The 26,129-nt window shown below is 42.8% G+C and overlaps 1 protein-coding gene across 8 annotated transcripts in view; it reads right to left on the minus strand.

The window, feature by feature from the left end:
- Positions 1-432: 432 nt before the first annotated feature.
- Positions 433-26,129, minus strand: part of LOC110079230 (uncharacterized) — a 92,368-nt gene continuing 66,671 nt past the window's right edge. For 3 of the 8 annotated variants that reach the window (XM_072984760.2, XM_072984762.2, XM_072984764.2), the window contains 2 exons: positions 15,014-17,273; positions 433-3,822 (listed from right to left, as the gene is read on the minus strand). In XM_072984760.2, the coding sequence (XP_072840861.2) occupies positions 15,015-17,069 (2,055 nt within the window). In that variant the 5' untranslated portion in view covers positions 17,070-17,273 and the 3' untranslated portion in view covers positions 433-3,822; position 15,014. Of the gene's footprint in view, positions 3,823-8,721; positions 8,785-15,013; positions 17,274-19,841; positions 19,961-25,510; positions 25,750-26,129 lie in introns of all 8 variants that reach the window. The other 5 variants (XM_078378902.1, XM_078378903.1, XM_072984763.2 and 2 more) reach the window with 3 other exon arrangements.

Raw genomic sequence — 26,129 nt, forward strand, 5'->3', positions numbered from 1 at the left:
TTTAAATTCAGGCTAGTCTGGAATTCTTTGAGTTCAAACTCAGGCTTCAATGGATTCCTTCATATCCTGCCACTGGACACCAATTGTGGTGTTCACCCTTGTTGACTCCGCCTCTTATAGCATCTCCCTCGGCTCCGCCTCTCAGCAACATGAATATGCATGAACACCTTACATAACAAACACGAACCATTACATACAACATGAACCACAGACTTAAGAAATGGGGAACGCTACAGTCATCTTTGACATGTTGTCTTTCTTGAAGTAGGAACATATTTCTTTTATTTATTTATTTTAGTTTAGAAAACTTTCCTTTCTCCAGGGTCACACCGTCCCTTAACATTCCATCAGAAACACTGTTTCTTCAAAAATGACTTGCCCTAATTTCATAGTAGATTATCAGTAGCTGGTAAGTAATTCAATCAAGAAACATAACATTTAGTATTCCTTTAATGGTAGAACCTACTGTACTACATTTTAAAGGCAAAGAGGGGAAAAATAAAAAAAGAAATCAAAATGAAAAAGAAATGCAATAGCTAAGACAAAAACAACATAATTGTTCCAGTGAATCGGAAAAGACGGAAGGGATGACTTTATAGCACTTTTAATCTCATTTCAGTTTTGAACTTTATTTATAAAAAAAATTATCCTGCTTTTCTCCTTATAAAGAACTGAAGGCCCTGATTCCATTGGCACAATAACTGACTGTTAGCTCATTGAAAGAATACACTTTTCTGTGTCCTCAGGCTTATGAAACAAATCAACAGGGAGCCAGATGGAATACAAACACACACACACACACACACACACACACACACACACATCACATCACATACCATCCCTAGGGCCTTCCTAATGTCGTCACATAGTGTGAAATGGAATTTTCATATGTCAGCTTATGTGCTGTTGTGAATGCCTTTCGTTGCCAAACCACAGGAAATAACAGAATCTGCTGCTGTTTTGGTCCTCCAAATAGCTGACCCTTCTCCCTGGCATGTTTGTGGCAACAGAAAAACTCAGAAGTCTCACAATAAACAGAGGAGGTCTACAAATTGCTTCTGAATGAGGAGGAGACACACAATGAGCCCTCCTTATAACAACCTTGTCATCACCCGGTAGTTCTAACGCAGTTCGTAAAAGGCCTTCCCAAAACGTAATTGATTGATCTTGCTCACTCTTAACTAGAACACCAAGGCTTCTCAAATTCAGTCGACATCTGATGCCTTCCAGCTGATCTGTTTTAGCCATCGGTTCTGCATTTGACTTTTGTAGGGCGGTCATTGCTCTGCTATGTGTTGAAGTGATATTTTCTGAGTCAGGGCTTCTGGCTTCAGCCTCACCAACCATGCCTGCTACCTTTTCAAGGTTAAGAGCCAGAGTGGCCAGGCCCCCTCGGCAGGTCAGGGGGGGAATGGGATCTGCCTGCTGTACACCGGGGCCCTGGAACAGAGAAGACACCCATCACATGGCCAGAAGCACCGCTGCGGCCTCAGCAAGATGAGAAATAGGAGAGAGCTGGGAGGAGGAGAAAAACTCCGAGGAAGCCCAGGAAGATGCTCGGGAGTTCCTGACAATGGCAGCAGGAGGGGAGGATGAAGGCACAGGGCTGAAGGAAAGAGACTGGGCAGAAGGTCATGGAGGTATGTTGCCCTGTCCTGCAGAGGCTCTCCGGGTGAGACCAGGAAGTGAGGGCTGGGAGTCAAGTCAATGGTAAGTTCAGGGAGACCCCTGGCACCTAGGTGAGCAACAGAAACTCCTTCCACCTTGTCTTCCATCCTGTTTCTGATGCAGAGCCTGAAGCCTGCCTAGCCTAGGCTGTGGCTGCTGTCCGACCTCTCCTTATGTGGACCCAGCCCTCCCACCCAGTTTTTCCCTCTTGCAGAGGCCAACGGTTAGAGGGAGAAGCAGGGGAGTGGGGAGAGACCTCTCCCTCTTGGGGCTTAGGCAGTTGGACTGGTGAGACAGACATCCTTGGGGGGAGGGTCTGAGCTGTCTCAGGCCTGGAGTATCTCAGTATAGTCATAGCATATGACATCATCCTTACCCCTCCTGACAAAGATCCTCTTCTCTTCTAAATGAACTACAAAATCTCTGTGTCTTCTCTGAGTTGAAACAAGGCCATGTCCTCAAAACATTTTCTACCAAGCTTCCGAATGCTCAAGAGGTTAACCTCTCAACCACGTCTTTCTCCAGTTTGCACAGATCCCAGGATCCTGCCTTTCAAGCAGAGACTCACCCCTCCCATGAGTTCATGTAGGTTCATACAGTTCACAGAGCAGAAGGCAATATTGCTGTTTCATGTTGATTTCTATTAATTTTTATTCAATGAAACATTTCCCTATTTAGTAAGTAAAAGCAAGTAAGCAGGAGAGAAAGTTTTGCCAAAATTACACACCTCAAAGTCTGCAGTCTTTAGGATGGCAGTGATGGACCAGTTCCAGGCCCCAATTGAATTAGCGACAATGGTCTCTGGGGCAGGTGTTTCTTGGACTTATTCCCCCATGTTGGTTAAGGTCACTTCTTCCTCTCCCGATCTATTGCTTCCCTGCCTTTGCCTTGACTCCCAGTCTCCAAAACCTTAATCACTTCCAGTACTTCCTACCAACCTCTGGACAGTTTGCAAGTAAATGACGCAAGGCACACATCGGCCACTTCCCCAGCAACCTGGGGACTTACTTTACCAACCTCAGAAGGACGGAAGGCTGAGTCATTCTTGATCCAGCTACCTGAATCCACGGTTGTCAAACACAGGTCCTCAGCAGAGTCTTGGCTGCTGTCCAGCATTTTATCCCATGCACCACGAGGAGGAGTCACAAGTATATCAGTTCAGTTCACTTCCAATCAGGTCTCGAAGCAACTGATAAGGTTGAGATCCATCTGATTCAACCTTTTATGTGTCTTAAACTCCAGTACTGATCTTACCTATTACTAATTGTTTATTTATTTATTTTATTTTATTTTATTTATTTATTTGCTTTTTACCCCGCCCCTCTAGACCATATTGTTGAGGTATGGGATTGTTGAGGTATGGGATTCTTCCCTTGCCACAAAATCCTGTTGTGTAGCTCAGCCAGCGTAGCTTCAGAGTTGTGCCAGATGCTGTGAAATTGGCCCTGAGGACAAAGTCATATTCAAGAAGCCGTTCCATTGGCACCGTCTCACATTCTGTTGTGTGGCTGTTGTGGAATTCGTTGTGTGGTTTGTTCAATAACCAAATTGTGTAGTTCAGAGGAAAACCTATGGACTGCGTGGGCGCTAACTCCTGCTGTGAATATAAGCTTGTGTCAATTTAAACGACACAGAGTACAGAGATTTCAGTAAATTTTAACGACAATAACTCCAAGCACATAAGCTTGTAGCCCTACTATATAAGTAATAATAGTGTAAATAAGTAAAATAGAGCTTCATATGCATTTTATATACCTTAGCTTTAATTTTATCTATCTAGATTAAGAGGGCTTCTCCTGAAAGGCATAAGGGGACATGACAGCATAGTTCCACAAAATGTTAGCCCGAACCTCACAAACGTATGAAGAGTCTCTACAATGCTGGCTATTACTTTGAGGGAAAAAGCTTTTCCCCCTTAACTGAATGTCACATGTAAATTTCCATCTATTTAAACATCTGTATCATTCCTAGATGGCCGGATGGCTCTGTGTATTTTTCATTCGCAAGTCGAAGCTCCGTTTGCAAGTCGAAGCAAAATTTTGCAAATGGAGCTGTTCGTAACTCAAAATGTTCATAAGTAGAGACGTTCGCAAGTCGAGGTACCACTGTAGATCCAGCCATTGTGGCCTCAAGGAGGCTGCACAGTCTCAAGAACTGCCAAGAAAGGAAGGAGAAAACATTTATGAGTTACTTTCTACCTGGAGAACCTTGAAAAGGGTTGTCATAAGCCAGCATAGGCATGACAGCACACAATTATTTTATAAATTGGAATAAAACAGTTACCCCTTTAACGTTTAAGCTTTTCACCAGTGTGAGTTCTATGATGTGAACTAAGGGCTTTGCCATCACTGAAGCTTTTTCTACATTCCATACAGTTATTGTATTTTTCCGTGTATAAAATGATACCTTTTCCTACAATAATTAGAGGAAAAATTGAGGGTCATTTAATCCATGGAAGGAGGCAGTCACATGCGCGCTTGAGCGCCTCTTGCAGCTGCTACCCAATTGCCTCTTCCCGAGCTCACGGCTTGTCCCCTGTGGTTGCTGAGGCAGCAGCAGCAGGCGAAGGCGAAGGAGCAGTCACACATGCTCAGGCACCTCTTGCTGCTGCCTCCCCGATCACCTCCTCCACTGGGACAGACGGGGCTCAGCTCACGTCGCCACCTTGTCCCCTCCAGTGGCGGAGGCAGCAGGAGGCGGAGGTGAAGGAACATGCTTGGGTGCCTCTTGTTGCTGACGCCACTGCCGGATCACTTCCTTCAGCGAGAGTCTCCTTAGGGCAGGGGACAAGGCGGTGACATGAGCTGGAGGTGAGCCCCACCAGTCACACAGGAGGACATGATGGGTGGGCAGCGGAGACAACAGCAGCGGTAGGAAATGGAGGCGGAGAAGCAGTTGCCCATTAACTGCTCCTCTGCCTCCATCAAGGGTCAAAATTATGGGCTCGTTTTATACATTGGGGGATCATACACAGAAAAATATGGTATATGGTTAAACCGCAGAGCCTCTGCATTGCAAGGTTGAAAGATCAGCGGTTCGAATCCACACAATGGATTGAGCTCCCATCGCTTGTCCCAGCTTCTGCCAACCTATCAGTTTGAAAGCATGTAAATGCAAGTAGATATATAGGTATTACTATGGTGGGAAGGTAATAGCGTTCTATGTCTAGTCACGCTCGGCATGTTGTTGGTATGTCAATCTGTAACATGCTTCTCACTAAGGGTTAATACCTATGGACCTCATATGTAACCAATTAGGCTTATACAGTGGGGTCTCTACTTGCGAAAGGTTCTACTTACGTACTTTTCCAGTTACGTCCTTCTCCGTCTGCAAAAATCCATTTCCACTTACGAAAGGAGAATCCACTTACGAAAGGAACAGGGGAAAAAAAAACATTGGCCAGGGAAGTGCCTACGACCAAATAAGGGCAAAAAAACAAAGCGGGAGGTGCCTAGGATCATGCCTACGACCAAATAAGGGCAAAAAAACAAAGCGGGAGGTGCCTAGGATCATGCCTACGACCAAATAAGGGCAAAAAAACAAAGCGGGAGGTGCCTAGGATCATGCCTACGACCAAATAAGGGCAAAAAAACAAAGCGGGAGAGGCGGGGAAAGCAACAGATTCAAACTGCTTCCATTCGTCTGTTGGCCAGGGAAGAGAAAATTGTTTCCTTTTCTCCGCTTTGCTGATTACTGTACTGTACATCTGGGAAAACGTGGGGTGAGTGTTCTGGGAAAACGTGGTGGTTGGGAGAAGGAATTGTTTGCTTGCTGCGGTTTGATGGTTCGATCTGGGAAAACGTGGGGGTTGGGAGAAGGAATTGTTTGCTTGCTGCGGTTTGCTGGTTCGATCTGGGAAAACGTGGTGGTTGGGAGAAGGAATTGTGGGGTGAGAGTGTAGAATGAACTCCAAAAATGAATTGTTTCCTTAGAATCTGAACATTTTCTACCCATGGTGCATGCATGTTTTCCCCCTTTGAATGGAAATGGAAAAATGGGCTCCTGATGCTTGCTATGCTGGATACTTGCCAAAACGGGCAGCCTGGCAGGGAGGGAGGCTTTAAAATGCAGTTAAGACTCCATTCTTTTTTTCTTTAAATCATGGAATGTGTTGGTTTGCTGATGCAGGGTTCGTGCACTGTGGTGAGCTGAACCATAGTCATGGCTCCAAAGAAAGAACAGAGCAAGCCCAAAAAGAAGCTCATCTCCATTGAGACCAAGAAAGAAATCATCAAAAAGCATGATGAAGGCATGTGTTTGAGTGATCTGGCCACTGAGTACAAGATGGCAAAGTCAACGATTGGAACCATCCTGAAAAGGAAAAATGTTCTGAAAAACATTGATGTGGCAAAAGGAGTCACCATCATAACAAAGAACAGGCTACCCCTGATGGACAATGTGGAGAAACTTTTGCTGGTGTGGATCAACGAGAAGCAACTGAAAGGGGACACCATCAGTGAAGCCATGATCTGCGAAAAAGCGAAGAAGCTGCGCAGCGACTTGTTGGAAGGAAACCCCTCCGGAAGTGCAGCGCAAGAAGAATTCAAGGCCAGGAAGGGGTGGTTTCAAAAATTCCAGAAGCGAAGTGGCATCCATTGTGTGACAAGACATGGGGAGGCTGCAAGTTCTGACCATGCAGCTGCAGAAGCCTTCAAGGTGGAGTTTGCTGAATTCCTCAAGGAAGAAGACTACCTCCCCCAGCAAGTCTTCAATTGTGATGAGACAGGGTTGTTCTGGAAGAAGATGCCCAGGAGAACCTACATCACCCAGGAGGAAGAGAAACTGCCGGGCCACAAACCAATGAAGGACAGGCTGACCCTTTTGTTCTGCGCCAATGCCAGCGGAGATCTGAAGATCAAGCCTCTGCTGATCTACCACTCCCAGATTCCTCGACCATTCCAGAGAGAGAAAGTCAACAAGGCCAGACTGCCTGTCATGTGGAGGGCGAATGCAAGAGCTTGGATGACAAGGCAGCTGTTTCTGGAGTGGCTCTATGAGGAGTTTGCACCGACTGTCAGAAGATATCTTTCAGACCACCAGCTTCCTGAGAGGTGCCTTCTGCTGATGGACAACGCCCCGGCACACCCCCCATCCTTGGTGGAGGAGACTGATGAGGATTTCATCAAGGTCAAGTTCCTCCCCCCCAACACAACACCTCTTCTGCAGCCCATGGACCAGCAAGTGATCAGCAACATCAGAAGCCACTGGCAATGGTGCGGCTAAAAAATATTGTAAATAAATAAATAAATAAATAAATCAGGAAGCTGTACACAAAGGCACTCTTCAACAGGTGCTTCAACATCATCGAGGAGACGTCCCTGACTCTGAAAGAATTCTGGAAGACACATTTCAATATCCTCCACAGCATCAGACTCATCGACAAGGCCTGGCAGGATGTCACAGCCAGGACCTTGAACTCCGCCTGGAAGAAAATCTGGCCAGAATGCTTCGCAGACAGTGCCACGGAGGGGACTGATTCACAGCTGGTGAGGGACATCGTCACCATGGGTGAAGGCATTGGTCTGGAAGTTGACGAGGACGACGTAGAGGAGCTTGTGGAAGAACATGAAGAGGAGCTGACAACAGAAGAACTGGCAGAACTGCAAGCCAAGCAGCACAAGGCTCTTGTGGAGGAGCATTCCACAGAGGAAGAGGAAGTTCAGGTAAGCAGCGAGGAGATCAAATCCGTCTGCCAGATGTGGACCAAGTGCCAGGAATTCTTCGAGAGGCACCACCCAAACAGGACTGTCACAGGAAGACTTATGGACATGGTGAACGACAATGTGGTCAGCCACTTCAGAAAGATCCTTCACCAAAGGAAAAAACAGACCACATTGGACCGATTTTTCACTAGAATGCAGCCTGCAGGAAAAAGACAGCGAAAGGAACCCCCTGCAGAAGATGACCCAGAGGAGGGGACCTCACAGTGATGTCCTCCAGAAAGAAGACAACGAAAGATAAGTTGGTTGGTGGGTGGGTTGTTTGTTTGTTTGTTTTGGTGAAAAGTTGCTTTGTTTTAAAAATGTTATTAAAATGGTTTAATTGAAATGTGTTTTAGCCTCCAAACTCCCCCCTCTTTGTCTGAGGGGTCTGTGTGCCCCAATGATGACCATTTTGTGCTTCAAAGCACAAACATTTGTCTGAGGGGTCTGTGTGCCCCAGTGGTGACCTTTTCTTTCTTCCTTCCTTCCTTCCTGCCTCTTTTCCACATTGTTCCCTCCCTCCCTCCCTCCCTCCCTTTGGGTTGGTTTAGTTTGGTCGGAAAAGAGCTGTGTGTCTTTGTGCTGAAGAATTGTGTGGGTCAGGCATTCTGGCTTGCAAAGAAAGGGCTAAGGTGTGACTTCAAGAGTTCTGCCTGTGTTTTGCAGAAGAATTGTGTGGGTCAGGCATTCTGGCTTGCAAAGCCTGGGTCAAGGTGTGACTTCCAGACTCCTGCCAGTGTGTCTTTGTGCTGAAGAAATCAGCACAACAAGCTTTAAAACATGTTCCTGAACCTTTCTTGACCTAAGAAAAAAAATATCCCCCTCTAGTGGTCGAAGGTGGAATAGCAGCTTCCCATTAGTTTCTAGGGACGGAAAAGAGCAGATACGGATTAAATGGTTTTCAATGCATTCCTATGGGAAATGCAGATTCTACATAAGAACTTTTCCACTTGAGAACCACCTTCCAATACGGATTAAGTTCTTAAGTAGAGACTCCACTGTAAAGCCTTGTCTCCTCTACCGTCTCTCACACCCTCAATGGTGCTGAGTTACGGAGCGAAGCAGAAGCTGTGTGTGTTTGCCTGTTTCTCGGTATTACCCGAACTGCAATCACTTACTCTGTTTACTCTTTTGGTATGTTATGTAATAGAGTTTTAGCACTTTGTTTTCTTAGGAACCCCCATTTACCGTTCCCTAACAGAACTAGATAAAATACAGTGGTGCCTCGCTTAACGACGATAATCCGTTCCAGGAAAATCGCCGTTAAGCGAAAACATTGTAAAGCAAAATAAAAACCCCACTGAAACACACTGAAACCCATTCAATGCTTTCCAATGAGGTAAAGACTCACCGTCCATTGAAGATCCTCCATACGGCGGCCATTTTCGCTGCCTGTACAGCGAGGAATCCGTCCCTAAACATAGCGGGGAGCCATTTTAATTACCCGGTGGCCATTTTGAAACTGCCGATCAGCTGTTAGGAAAACATCGTTTTGCGAAGAATCGGTTTCCGAAGCAGGGAACCGATCATCGCAAAGCGAAATTCCCCCATTTAGACCATTGCGATCGCAAAAAGATAGTTGTAAAGCGGATTCGTCGTAATGTGGGGCAATCGTAACGCGAGGCACCACTGTATATGTACTATTTATCTCAGTGTCTCAAAGCCTCCTTTTTCCCAACACATTTGGTAGCAGAGGGTGGTTCCAACGGTTGCATTTTTGATAAGCTGCTTTTTGATACACTGAAACCTGTTGCCGTGCTTTTTGAACTTTTGTACTTTTTTCATTTGAAGTTTAGATAATTGAACAGAGTGCCTTTTGCAAACATTTTTTTCATTTTTCAATTGGAGAATGCGTTGTTTTTTGCCTCTCACTAAAGGGAGTAAATTTTGATAAGAGACTGCAAAACATTTTAAAAGTAACAGCAATTTTAATACGCAGTCAAATAACCTTCAGTAAATTGAGAGATAAGTTGTCGAGAGGAGAAGAGAATTTAACTTTTGCCTTATTAGAAGACAACATTTATTAGCATCCAGATGTCTACAGTTCCTGCTACTACATCCACTCAATGGTGTAAGTAACAGCAGTGGCATATTTGCAATCCCAAAGCTGAACCAGAACAATTTTCAAATGTGGGATGCAAGATTAAGTTTCCCTTCAAGTACAGGATTGTTTAAATGTTATAGACCAAGATATACCTGAAAGTCAGCCATTAAATCAAGTAAGTAAGAATATAATATTTTTGAAGATTATATAGCATGAGAATGGAAGAAGGAACTAGCAGTGATGAGCATTTGGATGAAATGCTGAAACTTGTCTCAGAGCTTCAAGTTGCAGGGGTAGAAATATCTGATTCTGAGTTCCATACTTGTATATTATTCAGTTTACTACAATCTTTTGCAAATCGGAAAGTCATGCTTGAGTGTACTGCAAAAGTGAACTTGGATTATACAATTGCCTATTTGAGAGACTCTGGACTTAAAAGGGCAATAGATAACATGCCTGAAAAACTGCTTATATTAAGAATAAGACCTGATCCTAAAGAAAGGCGATACTACGTACAGTATGTTCAAAGGTTGAAGACATTGCCAAATATTGCAGATTTAAAGGCACAGGAGCTCAAATATCCAGAGGTGCAAGTGTTTGTATTGAAAGAGCGGCCCCTAGTGTCCGAGGACATTTTAGCAGTCATGGAAATTTCAGAACATCACAAGGTAGATCAAGTATGAGTTACAAGCAAAGATCCAATGATGGAAAAATTGCTCATAATAATAACCAAGTGTTCCAAATATCTGATTATCAAGGTGTGGATGATAAGAGACATTTCCTTCTTGATAGTGGCAGTTTCATACATATTTGCTGATTTCGAGAAAGCTTCAGTCAACTTGATACAGAGAATAGACCAAAGATATTACAAGCAAACCAGCGAAGTTTAAATGTGCTTGGAACTGAAACAGTACCTTTAAAGGTTCTTACTTCTAAAAATGAGGTGGTGAATCTTAAATTAACAAATGTTGCTTTTGTCCCTGAAGCCTCAAATAATTTACTTGGCACGAAAATGATTGTAAAAAGTGGTTATACTGTAATTCTTAAAGGTGACTCGGGAAAGGTTATCAATGATAAAACTGGTCTAGTACTTAAGGTTGATGAAAAAGATGGTTTCCATTATATAATTGATGTTAGTGTGATTTAAATACTGTAGTAGATGAAGGAAGATCTGTATGTCAAACTAGGCAAGATACTTGTGATCATAAAATTTGTCTTTACTCATGGCATGTAAAATTGGCACATAGAAACATGCAAAGTATTGAAAAATTATTGACACAATGTGGAATTGATGCTTCTAAATGTGATAAGTCAAAAGAAAGATGTGAAATTTGTATAAAAGCAAAGGGAACTGATCCCATTTATACAGGACAGAATAATATACAGGATAAAGAGTTTCTAGAAGAGGTCTATTCAGATTTAGTGGGTCCCATGCCATTATCCGCAGGCAAAAATAGATATTTCCTTACCTTCACTGAATGTAAAAGTAAATATACATATGTATATCTACTAAAAGGTAAAGATGAGACTCTTGAAAAGTTCAAATGCTATATAGCTGCAATTAAAAATTGATTTGGCAACGTTCCCCTAGCATTACGTACTAATGGTGGTGGAGAATATTGTAATGCAAATTTCAGGAGATTTTTGGAACAAGAAGGTATAGAACATAAAGTAACCATATCCTATTCCCCACAACAAAATGGATGTTCTGTAAAACTGAACCGTACATTGCAGGAGATGACTACATCTATGCTAATGCAAGCTGGATTACCAACTTCTTTGTGGGCCGAAGCAGTAGTTATAGCAGTTTATTTGCATAATAGAGTCCCTGGCAGAGCAACAGGTACTGTAAAACACCTTTTGAATTATGGATTGGAAAAAGACCTGGTTTAAAGCATATAAAAGTTTTTGGCGCTAAAGCATATACACATGTCCCAAAAGAAAAGAGAGGAAATCTTGATCCTCGAGCTGAATTTGGAATTATTGCTGGATATCCTATTGGAGGGAAAGGGTATAGAATTTGGAACCCTGAGACTTCTGAAATTAAATATTTTAATGTTGTATACAGTGGTGCCTCGCTTAACGGCGATAATCCATTCCAGGAAAATCACTGTTAAGCGAAAACATCGTAGAGCAAAAATAAAAAGCCCATTGAAATGCACTGAAAACCTTTCAATGCGTTCCAATGGGCTTAAAACTCACCGTCCAGTGAAGATCCTCCGTACGGTGGCCATTTTCACTGACTGTATAGCGAGGAATCCGTCCCTAAACACAGCGGGAGCCATTTTATTTACCCGGCGGCCATTTTGAAACCGCCGATCAGCTGTTGAAAAATCATCGTTTTGCAAAGAATCGGTTCCCAAAGCAGGGAACCGATCATCGCAAAGCGAAATTTCACCATTTAGACCATCGTTTTGCGATCACAAAAAGATCGTCGTAAAGCAGATTCGTCGTAATGCGGGGCAATCGTAAAGCGAGGCACCACTGTATGTGGATGAAAAACTTGTAAAGCAACAGATAAATGAATCCATAGTAACTACTGATGTACAGAGTATAGAGACTGTTTCACAGGAATTGGTCGATTGGTTATCTGCAGAGACCACTGGTCAACTGGTAGATCCATCTTCTAAAGGTGTTACCAGAACAGAAGGGGAAGCAGAAACTGGACCAAGGGAAACAAAAACAACTTCTGTAAGACGATCAGAAAGGATTAATAAAAGCAAACCTCCAGAAAGACATGGATTCTGTAAAAACCTGCATATAATAAAGGAACCAAAAAATTGGAATGAGATCACTAAATTATCTATTTCAGAGAGAGAGAGAAATGGATAGAAGCCATGAAAGAAGAATATCAATCTCTATAGGAAAGACAAGTTTGGACTCTCACAAATCTACCTCCTAACAGACCAGCTACTGGGAGTAAATGTGTTTATAAAATTAAATATAATCCAGAAGGCAGTGTGGATAGGTATAAGGCACGTCTGGTTGCAAAAGGTTTTTCCTAGAAATATGGAGTTGACTATTTTGAAACATTTGCACCAGTAATTAACCATACAACACTTAGGATACTTTTCAGTGTAGCAAGTTCAAGAAATATGTTTGTGGAACATCTAGATGTTAAAACAGCTTTCCTTAATGGAGATCTTTCAGAATAAATCTATATGGAGCAACCTGAAGGATTTCAAGAATGGGACAAGAAAATTTTGTTTGCAAACTTAACAAGAGTGTGTATGGACTTAAACAATCAGCCAAAAGCTGGTATGATAAATTTACAAATCTCCTACACTGCCAAGGGTTTAAGCAAGGGAAGGCTGATCCTTGTCTATATATGAAACTTAAGGATGGACAGTGCCAATACATAGATGATTTATTAATATGCTGCCAACATAAAGAGGACATTAAAGAGATAGCTGATAAATTGAAAAAGGAAATAAAGATTAAACAACTAGGAGAAGTAAAACATTACAGTGGGGTCTCTACTTAAGAACTTAATCCGTATTGGAAGGTGGTTCTCAAGTTGAAAAGTTCTTATGTTGAATCTGCATTTCCCATAGGAATGCATTGAAAACCATTTAATCCGTATCTGCTCTTTTCCGTCCATAGAAACTACTGTATCTTGGAATGGAAGTTGAAAGACTCAATGATGGAAATTTCCTTTTAAGCCAGAAACGAAAAATCAGTTGAAATGAAAAACTCTAAAACAGTGAGTACTCCATTAGAACCAGCCTACTGTATTTAAAATTTAAAGTTGGACAGCCACTTAAAATTAACAATGAAGATCAAGACGCTATAGGCAAGATCCTTTATTTAAGTAAAACTACGAGGCCTGATAAGGGACGTGGTGGCGCTGTGGGCTAAACTGCAGAAGCCTGTGCTGCAGGGTCAGAAGATCCGGCAGTCGTAAGATCGAATCCACGCAACGGAATGAGCACCCGTCGCTTGTCCCAGCTCCTGCCAACCTAGCGGTTCGAAAGCATGCAAATGCGAGTAGATAAATAGGGACCACCTCGGTGGGAAGGTAAACAGCGTTCTGTGTATAAATCACACTGGCCATGTGACCACGGAAAGATTGTCTTCGGACAAAACGCTGGCTCTATGGCTTGAAGAGCGAGATGAGCGCCGTCCCCTAGAGTCGGACACGACTGGACAAAAATTGTCAAGGGGAATCTTTACCTTTACGAGGCCTGATATTACAGCAACTGTATTTTAAGCAGAAAAGTGAGCTCACCGAACCATCATGATTGGAGTGCCATAAAGAGAGTGGCAAGATCTTTGAAAGGGACAGAAGATTCAAAATTAAAGACATTACTTTGTGACAAACCTAAATTAATTGGATATATGGATGCTAGTTGGGGAGAATTAACAAACTATAAATCAACCAGTGGATACCTGTTTTATTATGAAATAATCTTATTGATTGGACTAGTAGAAAGCAAACTATTGAGGCCCAATCTTCAGCAGAAGCAGAATGTATCTCAGCAGCAAATGCATGTAGTGGGTTGGAATGGATCATTGATCTCTTGCAGGATTTTGGGATTGATGAATCTATTCCCATAGCGATGTTTGAGGATAATCAAGCCTGTATTACAATATGTAAATCACAAAGTACAAAAGCTAGCAGAGCAATAGGACTAAAATGTCAGCTTGTGAAGGATTTATACCAGAAGGGACTTATTGATATCAAATATTGCCCTACTAACAAAATGGAGGCGGATATTTTGACAAAACCATTGATGAAAGAGAAATTTGTATATCTTTGGGAAATGTTAAATATGCTCAATGTAAATACCACCAGAATTGACCATGGTTGATGTACAGTGAGGTCTTGACTTGAGAAAATCCGTATTGGAAGGCGGTTCTCAAGTCAAAAAGTCTGCAAGTCAAGTCTCCATTGACCTACAGTGCATTGAAAACCGATTAATCCCGTAACAGGCCGTTTTTGTTCCATTTTGGTTTTTTTCTGGTCTGTAAGTCAAATCTCAGTCTGCAAGTCAAACCTAAATTTTGCGGCCAGAGAAGTCTGTAACTCAAAAAGTCTGTAAGTCAAGCCGTCTGTAAGTCAAGGGTCCACTGTACTTGATTATGTAACTAAAATTGCATTCATGTTACATCTTGAGAAGGGGTGTTGATATATGTCAATCTGAATATGCTTTTCACTAAGGGTTAATACCTATGGACCTCATCTGTTCCCTGTAACCAATTAGGCTTATAATTCAGGCACAGGTCTCCTCTACCTTCTCTCACATCCTTCTTTGATGGTGCTGAGTTACGGAGCAAGGCAGAAACTGTGTGTTTGCCTGTTTGTCGGCGTTACCTGAACTGCCGTCGCTTACTCTGTTTACTTTTTTGGTATGTTCTGTAATACTGTTTTAGCACTTTGTTTTCTTAGGAATCTCTGTTAACCCTTCCCTAAGAGAACTAGATAAAAAATATATACTATTTATCTCAGTGTCTCGAAGTCTCCTTTTTTAAAAACACATATGACCAGAGAAACTGTCTACGGACAAAAGTTGGCTCTATGGCTTGGAAACTGGGATGAGCACTGCCCCCTAGAGTTAGGCACAACTGGACAATTGTCAATGAGAACCTTTAACTTTACCTTAAGGCTTTGCCGTCAGTGAAGCTCTTTCCACATTCCATGCATTTATATGTTTTTCTTCTGTGTGAGTTCTTTGATGTGAACGCAGGTCATTGCTCTGACTGAAGCACTTCCCACATTCCATGCATTTATATGGTTTCTCTCCAGTGTGAGTTCTTTGATGGGAACTCAGGGCACCGCTCTGACTGAAGCTCTTTCCACATTCCATGCATTTATATGGTTTCTCCCCTGTATGAGTTCTTTGATGTGAATTCAGGGTGCTCCTCTGACAGAATGTCAGTTCACATTCCATGCATTTATATGGTTTTTCTCCAGTATGAGTTCTTTGATGGGAACTCAGGTGAACTTTCTGACTGAAGTTCTTTCCACATTCCATGCATTTATATGGTTTCTCTCCAGTGTGAGTCCTTTGATGAGAACTCAGGTGAACTCTCAAACTGAAGTTCCTTCCACATTCCAAGCATTTATATGGTTTCTCTCCAGTGTGAGTTCTTTGATGGGAACTCAGGTTAACTTTCTGTCTGAAGCTCTTTCCACATTCCATGCATTTATATGGTTTCTCCCCAGTGTGAGTTTTTTTATGTAAACTTAAGCTACTATTAAACCTGAAATTCAATCCACATTCTATGCATTTATATGGTTTCTCCCCTGTGTGAATTCTTTGATGGGAACTGAGGCTACAGCTGTGCCTGAAGTTCTTTCCACATTCTATGCATTTATATGGTTTCTCCCCTGAGTGAGTTCTTTGATGGGAACTGAGGCTACGGCTGTGAGTGAAGCTCTGTCCACATTGCATGCATTTATATGGTTTCTCCCCAGTGTGAATTCTTTGATGTATACTAAGGTGAACTCTCTGACTAAAGTTCTTTCCACATTGCATGCATTTATGTGGTTTCTCTCCAGTGTGAGTTCTTTGATGTAAATTCAGAGTGTTCATCTGACAGAAGTTCAATCCACATTCCATGCATTTATATGGTTTCTCCCCAGTGTGAGTCCTTTGATGTAAACTCAGGGAACAGCTGTGACTGAAGCTCTTTCCACATTCCATGCATTTATATGGTTTCTCCCCTGTGTGAGTTCTTTGATGGGTTCTCAGCTGACTGCTCTGAGTGAAGCTCTTCCCACAATCCATGCATTTATATGGTTTCTCCCCTGTGTGAGTTCTTTGATGGGTACTCAGCTGACTGCTCTGAGCGAAGCTCTTTCCACATTCCATGCATTTATATGGTTTCTCCCCTGTGTGAGTTCTTTGATGGGTACTCAGCTGACTGCTCTGAATGAAACTCTTTCCACATTCCATGCATTTATATGGTTTCTCCCCTGTGTGAGTTCTTTGATGGGTACTCAGCTGACTGCTCTGAATGAAACCCTTTCCACATTCCATGCATTTATATGGTTTCTCCCCTGTGTGAGTTCGTTGATGTGAATTCAGGCTGCTCCTCAGACAGAATGTCAATCCACATTCCATGCATTTATGTGATTTCTCTCCTGTGTAAATTCTTTGATGTCTGTTAAGGTGAACTCTCTGACTGAAATTCTTTCCACATTCCATGCATTTATATGGTTTCTCTCCAGTGTGAGTTCTTTGATGTGAACTTAACTTACTGCTAAATCGGAAGCATAGTCCACATTCCATGCATTTATATGGTTTCTCCCTAGTGTGAGTTCTTTGATGAGAACTAAGGCTATGGCTGTGACTGAAGTTCTTTCCACATACCATGCATTTATACGGTTTCTCCTCTGTGTGCTTTCTTTGATGCTTATTCAGGCTGCTCCTCTGACAGAATGTCAATCCACATTCCATGCATTTATACGGTTTCTCTTCTGTGTGAATTCTTTGATGTGAATTCAGGTTCTCCTTCTGATTGAAGCCTTTTCCACATTCCATGCATTTATATGGTTTCTCTCCTGTGTGAATTCTTTGATGTCTAATAAGGTGAACTCTCTGACTGAAATTCTTTCCACATTCTAAGCATTTATATGGCTTTTCCTCAGTGTGAGTTCTTCGAGATGAACACAGGTTTCTTCCCCCACTGAAACTCTTTTCACATTCCATGTTTTTCTATGATTTCTCCCTGGGGTGAGTTCTTTAAACTGAACTAGCGGCACTGGTCTGAAGCAGTCTCCACACTTCAGGTGTTTAAGCCGTTTCTCCTCTAGCTCAGGGGTTTTTGCAAGCTTTTCTTCCGAGCTGCACACTTAACTGTTTTGAGAGCCAGAAGAAATGGCTCTATATAATTCTGGCCATCGTGTTTGTTACCTAATGGGGAAAAAAGATTTCTTAAGAATGCAGCACAGAGTGTAATCTAACTGGAAGTCAAACGAAAGAGTTTGCTTTGTCTTTGACCCCTTGAAAGGCATATGTCTCCTAAAGGCTTTACTGGCAACATTTGAATAATTAGCTGTATTGTGAAAACAGCATGAACTCTACTTGCCTGAATTGATACTTCCCAAAGAGACAGTTGATTAGTACTAACCACTATCCAAAATAATAGTAAACATGGTTCATCAAGTCAATTCTCACTTAAAGCAACCCTTTTTTTCAGGGGTTTTAAGGTAGGGAATACTCATAAATCATTCCCCATTCCCTGCTCCTGGGACTGTGCAGTTTCCTGATGGCCACACAGGCTGACCTTAGCTTTGTGAAGCACAGTGGGGAACTGAACACCTACCTCTGGCTCTGCAACCAGATACCCAAATCACTAAGCTATCCAACCAGCTTACTCAGAAATACAGGGACACATTCAAATCACAACTGAGGTTTTACTGGAAAGGTTTCAAGGTTGAATTCAGCAAATTTCCTCCACTGTACTTAATTTAAAGGCATTGCAAGTCTGTCAATGTATTAAAAATGGTGAACCCGTGAAAAGAGAAAGAAGAACTTTGAGAATATGGATTAGAAATTATTCCGTAGCAAAGTTATTTAGAGCTTGTATGATAGAGGTAGGGATAATAAAAGTAGCACATCACACATTGGTGAATATGGATTTTAAGGGTACATGTGATTATAAAGAAGCTAGGAGGTGGAGGTTACGTACAGGAATTTTACAACATATATATTAGAGAAAATGGAGAAAGAACTGATGGAAATATGAAGGATAATTCATAAGAGAGGGTAGTAAGGAAAGCCTAATTTGATGCACTATGAAAGAGACCTTTGGGTAGTGTGGGTGGCATATAAATTAAATAAATAAAATACCTAATTTATTTATTTTTTTAGGATGAAACCAATAAAGGAAGATCTGAAAGACTGGCAAAACATAATTAATAGAATTTGAAGTGGTGATGAAAAAGCAAGGATTAATAAAAGTACTGGTATTAATATCAGAAACTAGGAGGATTAGGTTTACCAAGGAGAGGGGAACTAGCATCTCATGGGGTTTGGAGACTCTACCTCTCTTAATGCAGCCTCGATAACATTGGCCTTTTTTGCAGCCACATCACACTACTGGCTCATCTTCGACTTGTAATCTAAGACAATACAAGGTCCTTCTTGCTCCTAGTATGGCTGAGCCAGGTATCCCCCGTCTTGTAACTGTGTGAAATAGTATGGGAAATCATGGAACCCAGAGACACTCTAGTGTCCAAGAGGTCAAGGGGTGGAGCAGGAGTCGCCCAGCACCACTACCGTTCACAGAGTGACATCACACAAGGGAAAATCCCAGAAGCTGACTCCCTTTGTTCACCAGTCCACCGCTTCTCTCCCAAACCCAAGGCAGTGGTCAGGCCTTTTCCTGAAGAGGAAGCTGAGGCAGGAGGTGAGCTGTGTTTGGGGGGACATTTTATTCACTGAGATATTTTCTTCCAGGCTTACCTTTGTTCTCCCTGTCTGCATGGGTCTGAAGGGGCGGGGTTTTGGCTTTAAATGAGTCCGAGCAGAAATGCGCACCTAATGGCGTGAAAAATTCTTTGATTCTATTTTTTACTCTAATCTGGTAAATAGGAAAGCCAAATAGCCTTGCATACACCTGGGGGGCAGGAAAGTTTTAGGGGTAGGATCAGACTTTCTCTCTTTTTTTAATTCACTGACCAATCAGTCGAGGTGGAGAGTGCAGGATCTGTTGCACTTGTAACACCTGTGGCACACTTGTTTTCTTGCCAATGAGGTGCCTGGGTAGAAATGCTGTAAGTGCTAGTTGGTGGTCCTCTTGGAAGACAAGGTCCGGCAGCTGGAGGTCTGTGTTCTAATCTGCACACTATTAGGGAGCAGGCTCAGTAGGTGGGGCTCATCAGGAAGGCAGCCCATCTAGGAAAAGGAAAACTCTGATTTCAAACCTCCACTGCCTTGTGGCTATATCCACTGATGGAAAAGGCTTCCGAAATTAACCTTGAGGCAAAATCCGGAGTTGGAGTCCTGGAGGCAGTTCATTTTCTGGCAACTCCTGCAACGTCGCTGGAATCAGATGTATTGGCTCTTGCCTTTCCACTGGACTATTTCAGTGACGTGGAGAGGGGGGATTTGCTGCTTGGGTAATAGCCTATTCTCCATATTATTTTACCCAGGCTTCATGCTCTGGAGAGGACACTCCAGCTTTGCATACACCGTTGAAACAATACGGGAAGTAGCAGTTACCGGTTATAAGTTTTTGCTCGATTGGCGTAGAGCATGACGCCAGGGCCTACTTCTGACATTGGGAGAGGTCATTGCACCTCAATAGGCAGCTACTGCCCGCCTTAAGCTGGGCAGTCCCCAGCCAGTAAGATGCTACTTTGCCACGGTCTGTTAACCTCATGGGGTGCATAGGGTTTAGGGTGAAAGCCGACAAGCAGATTGATAACCATTCACAATGCAACAATCATAAGAAAACTTCTGCCCTAAAGTTTTCACCTGGAATGTTCGGACAATGACCCCTGGCTTTTCTGATGACCTGCAGGAAATAGATGATGTGCGCAAGACAGCTGTCATCGACATGGAACTGAGTTAAATTGCAGATGGACATTGTTGCCCTGCAAGAGACAAAATTGCCAGACATGGGATCTGTCAAAGAAAAGAACTTCTCATTCTTCTGGTAGGGAAAACCATTAAATGAGACCAGGGAACATGGTGTTGGCTTTGCAGTCAGAAATACTCTGCTGAGATCCATTGTTCCACCTACTGTGGGGAGTGAAAGAATCCTGTCTCTGCAGCTCCACTCATCAGTGGGACCGGTTACCCTCATCAGTGTATATGCACCAACACTGTCATCCACAACAGAAGTCAAAGACTAATTCTATGACGATTTGGCAGGTACTATCAAAAAAAAAACCCCAGAGAGAGAGCCACTGTTAATTCTTGTAGACTTTAATGCTAGAGTCGGTGCTGATCACAATTCTTGGCCCACTTGTCTAGGCCGTTTTGGCATTGGGAAGATGAACGAAAAAGGGCCAAGCTTGCTGGAGTTTTGCTGTTATTATGGTCTTTGTGTCAGCAACACATTCTTTAATACGAAGCTTCAACATAGAGTTTCCTGGAGACATCCAAGATCCAAGCATTGGCATCAGCTCGATTTGATCCTCACTAGACATTCTAGCCTTCCTCATATTACAATCACATGCAGTTACCAGAGTGGTGACTGTAATACTGATCACTCCCTGGTGTGTAGTAGAGTAAAACTGCAAAGAGATTGTATCACATGAAAAATGAAGGAAGATCATGTATTGACATCAGCAAGATTCATGATCAAAGAAAAGTGGAAGAATTTGCCGAAGCGCTTGAGGAAACCCTTCCAGGCCTGGCTGATGCAAATGCACCTAAACAATTAGAACATTTTAAGAACACCGCCTTGTCCACATTTGGCAAGAAGGTAAAAAAGACAGCAGGCTGGTTCAAAGCCCATTCAGAGGAGTTTATGTCAGCCATCGAAGATAAGTGAACAACTCTAGCAGCATACAAAGCCTGCCGTAGTGAGTACAACTCGGCAGGCTCTTCAACTTGCTCGCAGTAAAGTCCAAGAGGCTGCCAGGAGATGTTCCAACGATTATTGGCTTCAGCTCTGCTCTCAGATACAGATAGCAGTGGACACAGGTAACATCAAGGGAATGTATGACGGTATCAAGCAGGCTTTAAGTCCAATACAGAAGAAGTCTGCTCCCTTGAAGGCTGTTACAGGCATGATCATCCAGGACCGAGCACAGCCAATGGAATGCTGGGTGCAGCACTACTCTGAGCTATATTCCAGAGAGAATGTAGTAACCGAAGAGGCACTAAATAACATTGAGTGCCTGCCTGTCTTGGAAGAGTTGGACAGCAAACCAACTTCAGCAGAAATAAAAGTGGCCTTGGATTCCCTTGCCTCCAGCAAAGCACCTGAGAAGCATAATATCCCTAATGAAGAAATGAAGGGCACTGTAGTTTTTGATGGCTCAACATCAGATCCCTTTGACACCTGAAGCAGAGTGAAACAGGACTGTGTCCTTGCACCGATCCTGTTTGGGATATTTTTTGCTGTCATGCTGAAGCATGCCTTTGGAACGGCAACAGAAGGTGTCTACCTCCGGACTAGATCAGACAGAAAGCTCTTTAATCTCTCTAGACTAAGAGCAAGGACCAAAGTCCAACTGAAATGCATACGGGACTTCCTCTTCGCAGATGATACAGCCATTGTTGCCCACTCTGCTGAAGACTTCCAACAACTCATGAAACGTTTTAGCAAGGCCTGCCAAGACTTTGGACTAACAATCAGCCTGAAGAAAACGCAAGTCATGGGCCAGGGCGTGGACTCATCTCCCTCTATCTCCACACAAGAATTGGAATTTGTTCATGATGTTGTATACCTTGGCTCAACAATCTCTGACACTCTCTCCCTAGATGTCGAGCTGGATAAACGCACTGGCAGAGCTACCATGTTCTCTAGACTCACAGAGAGACTATGGCTTAATAAGAAGCTGACAGCATATACCATGATCCAGGTCTATAGTGCCTGTGACCTGGGTACACTCCTCTACTGCAGTGAGTCCTGAACCCTTTATGCATGGCAGGAGAGGAAGCAGAACACGTTCCATATGTGTTGTCTTTGGCACATTTTTGGTATCACCTGGCAGGACAAAGTTCTAAATAGAGTAGTCCTAGAACAAGCTGGAATTTTTAGCATGTATGCATTACTGAAACAGCAACGTCTACTTTGGTTCGGGCATGTTGTGAGAATGGTTGATGGTTGGGTTCCAAAGGATCTTCTGTACGGAGAATTAGTGAAGGGAAATTGCCCTGGGGGAGACCGCATCTGTGATACAAGGATATCTGCAAGCGGGATCTGAAGGCCTTAGGAATGGACCTCAACAGATGGGAATCTTGACATCTGAGCATTCAGCCTGGAGGCAGGCGGTGCATCACGGCCTCTCCCAATTTGAAGAGACCCTTGTCCACCAGGCCGAGGCAAAGAGGCCATCCCGAAACCAGCAAAATCAAAGAGCTGGACAGGGAACAGACTGTGTTTGTCTTCAGTGTGGAAGGGATGGTCACTTTCGAATTGGCCTTCTCAGCCAAACTAGATGCTGTTCCAAGCCCTCCATACAGAGCATGTTACCATAGTCTCTCGAGACTGAAGGATGCCTAATCTAGGTCAGGGCTGTTTTTCAACAAGTGTGAATGGCAGGGAGCAGAAGAGGGGGTGTCCTGTGTAGACCATCCTCACTCCTCCCAGTCCTGCTGTCAGTCCCGGCTGCCCTTTCCTATGGGAAACTTGGCACCTTTTTCTCCTGTTGGCAACAGAAGCGCAACATTGTGCAGCAATACTGGACCATTTTTTTGAATTGTGGCTACAGAAGCACAATATCCCACATTTATACTGTCAGGTTATATAAAATAAGCCAAATAAAACAGAACCTGAATTTTACAGCCATGAACACTCGGCACAGAGATCACATATAAAGTGTCAGCAGGTGTGCCCGGCAAGGACACTGGAATACACATTTTAAGAGTGAAGATGATGTTACGTTTCTGACAACCGATTGGACAGTGGGATAGTCTATATGGACACTGGGCAATGATTTCTTTCTCTTGGCTAATGCAGAGGGTTGTGGACTGTTATGCTGTTGCTGCTGTATATAAATGTCAATAGACTTAGTTGCTAGAAGTCTAGTGTCTCTGCCTGATTTCTTTTGACTGCTGGGACTACAGCAAGGAGCTTCGGCAACAAGCGCTGCTAAAAAAAACCTGCCCCACTCTGACATAACCACTACGTAGGTTGATGAAGAGTTCTGGAGGACTCCAAAGCTTGCACACCAGGTTGGAATTTCAGTTGGCCCTAATGAAGGAAAGCTCATCCACCCGACCACCAACCCCCGTGTGCACGGAACAGACCTCCCCAGCCTTTGCTTTTTTATTCATGTTCTTCCCAACCACACCGGGGTAAAGATCACTTGGAATTTAAAAGATGTATTTAAAATAAATTTGGATAGGTTAAGGAACGAGATAAGTAAAAAGATAAAGGAATATAAAACATTAAACATTTTGTGATTTGGCAGAAGTGCATTATTTAAAACGAAATAGATCCTTAAATTGTATTTCCTATATTGGATGCTACCAATAAAGATTTCAGGTAAGTAGTTAAAAGAATGGCGAGTGATGATTAATACACATTGCAATAATAGTAAGAAAGTTACGTAAGAAATTTTGGTAGATATTACAAAAAGATCATCAGACAACTAATATTAAATATTATTATATAGCACATCAATTGAGATATATTTCAGATATTATAACCAACAATAAGGATTTAATATGAAAAGAATTAGAAATGCATGGAAGAGAGGGAATTTTGGATAACTTTTTTTCAAACAAAACACTGGGGAAGAGGTTAAGAAAATTGATAAACCTGTTCTAAAAAAATACTGCTTTTTCCATTTATAAGACATTTTTGTTTACAAGACCCACACAGACTCTTTTCTAACCCAAAAATTAAGAAAACTTAGTTTTGAGTATTTAGCCTCTGGGCTCAGTATGTTTGGACATTAGGAGTCCCTGTTGTATCTGAGCCTACAGTCTCCACCACCAATGAGTTTGTACAGCATCAGCTGATGTCAGATCCATAAGACTCATGATTGGAGCAAGCTAAGTCTCCTGACTGTAGGAAGCTAAGCCTCGTGATTAAAGGAAGTCTGTTTACAGAGGCAACATATGGGCCCTTTTTTGTTCTCTCCGTGCTCCCAGCTTACTTCCGTGTAAAAGAAGCATCTCAATTTTTAGTGTAATGATTTTAGGAAAAAGCATCTTATACTTAGAACAATACGGCATGTTAGGAAGTTGGTAATGTTACAGGGGAGTATTAAGTCCACCAATCTCCCCTCTGACCAAAGTGGTTGAAAAATTTTCCAGAAAATCTTAAATGGGTTTATAAAAATTGGATGAAACAGATACAAGATAGCAAGCACTTAGGAAAGATAGTGGGAGAAGAGGGGTTTCATGAGTAAACATAGTTCAATTAGAAAAATAGGCAAAATAATAGAAAAGGAAGGAAAAGGTAGAGAAATTAGGAAATTTTAGGAAACTATTGAAAAAGGACTGCAGTTAGAAGCAATGAAAACAGAAAGGGGATCGTAGATTAAATAACTTGCATCTTAGTTTATTTTCCTTCTATCATTTCCCCCCCCTCAATAAGGAAGAGGTCCATCGGATTCTATATTCTCTGTCTCCATGCATCTTTCACCTCTTCATCTGACACTGGGATTCAAAATGTAAACACTTTCCCTCAATGTCCTCTCCTTATGACCAAAGATCATCACCCACAAACTATATTTCAATGAGGTTTCTGCAACAAATTCAATAGGTTTTGGGGAAATGATGGATAAAGATCTTGGCAAAATTTATTTTAAAAAACTGTCAGATCCTCGGGGGAAGAAATCCTCCACCCACATTTATGTATGTATGCATGTATGTATATGTGTGTATGCACTCCATCTACCACTTGCTTAAAGCAAGTGGTACCTTCTCTAAAATCCATGCCTGGGTCCTGATAAATGCACAAACACCCTCACCCGCCCCCTGCAACCTTCCCACCTCTTGTTTCTTTCCAGAGGCGGTGCAAACCTTCCCTCTTCTCTGTGAGAACTTCCCTGCAGGAGCCCTTCTTGAGGAAGAGACTGCACGCCTTCCTCCTCCTTGGCTCTCCAGCTTTCCCTTCCCTTCCTTTCAAGGGCAGCTGAGGCTCAGCGCCTGGCCAGGGGAACCCTGCCTTGGTCATCACAGTAAGAAACCAAAGAGATACAGGAAGGTTAGCGGGTGTTCTGCTAGGATAGCATCAATCCTGCAAAAACAATTCTCAGAACTTGGAAAAGGTCATCAAGGATCACTTTCCCTCTCAAAGTGGGAGAAACGGCATCTTTTGGGATATTAATCCCCTTAATTCTGCAGCAGAAACTTATGGTGGAGAATTAAGACGATGTGTTTCTCTCCAGCTTCAGCAACTATTATCTTTTAAAGAGGTGCCTGAGATGTCACATGGAAGGAGAATGGATGCTCCCCAAATCAATCAATCAATCAATCAATCAATCAATCAATCAAATCAGTCAACTGAAACTGACCTAAAAGACTCCATGGATGGAAAAAAAGTCTCCTCTTGCAGAGAAGCGAGAAGGGAGCTCTCTTCCATCTTTCCCTCTCCAACAATCCCCACATGCAGGAGTGAATTCTTCACTTCACCGTCTTGGATCCCAAAAGAGGAAAGGAGAAATCCAGGGGAGGCCCCATGCTTGGCTGTCAAGGGTTGGAATCTCACCGACAGCACCTGCTCTTGGTGACCACAGGGTTGAGCCAAACAGGACTGGGAAACAAAAGAAAAACACTCTGCACATGTTCAGAGAGGCACTGCTGTAGACAGTAAAACTGGGGCTCACACAACCTGGGTTCGAACACCCACTCAGCCAGGGAACTCACAGTGTGTGCTTGCTTTCACAAAGCAGAGGCCTCCAGAATTGGGTGACAGAAGGAAGTTGACAGAAGAGACTCAAACTGAACCTCAGAATACAGGGATTTCACACCCACTCAGTACTTTGCACTGTCACGCCCATCTCGGTGGCCTCTCTTGCCCTCACCAGGTACCATGGAAGAGCTGATAGAAGGCATCCTCCAAATGCTCCCGATGCTTCCTGCGATTGGGCTAAAATTCTCTGAAATACTGATGTAAGCTTTACAACATGTCAC

Source organism: Pogona vitticeps, chromosome 7 (assembly GCF_051106095.1).
Source record: "Pogona vitticeps strain Pit_001003342236 chromosome 7, PviZW2.1, whole genome shotgun sequence".
Taxonomy (NCBI): Eukaryota; Metazoa; Chordata; class Lepidosauria; order Squamata; family Agamidae; genus Pogona; species Pogona vitticeps.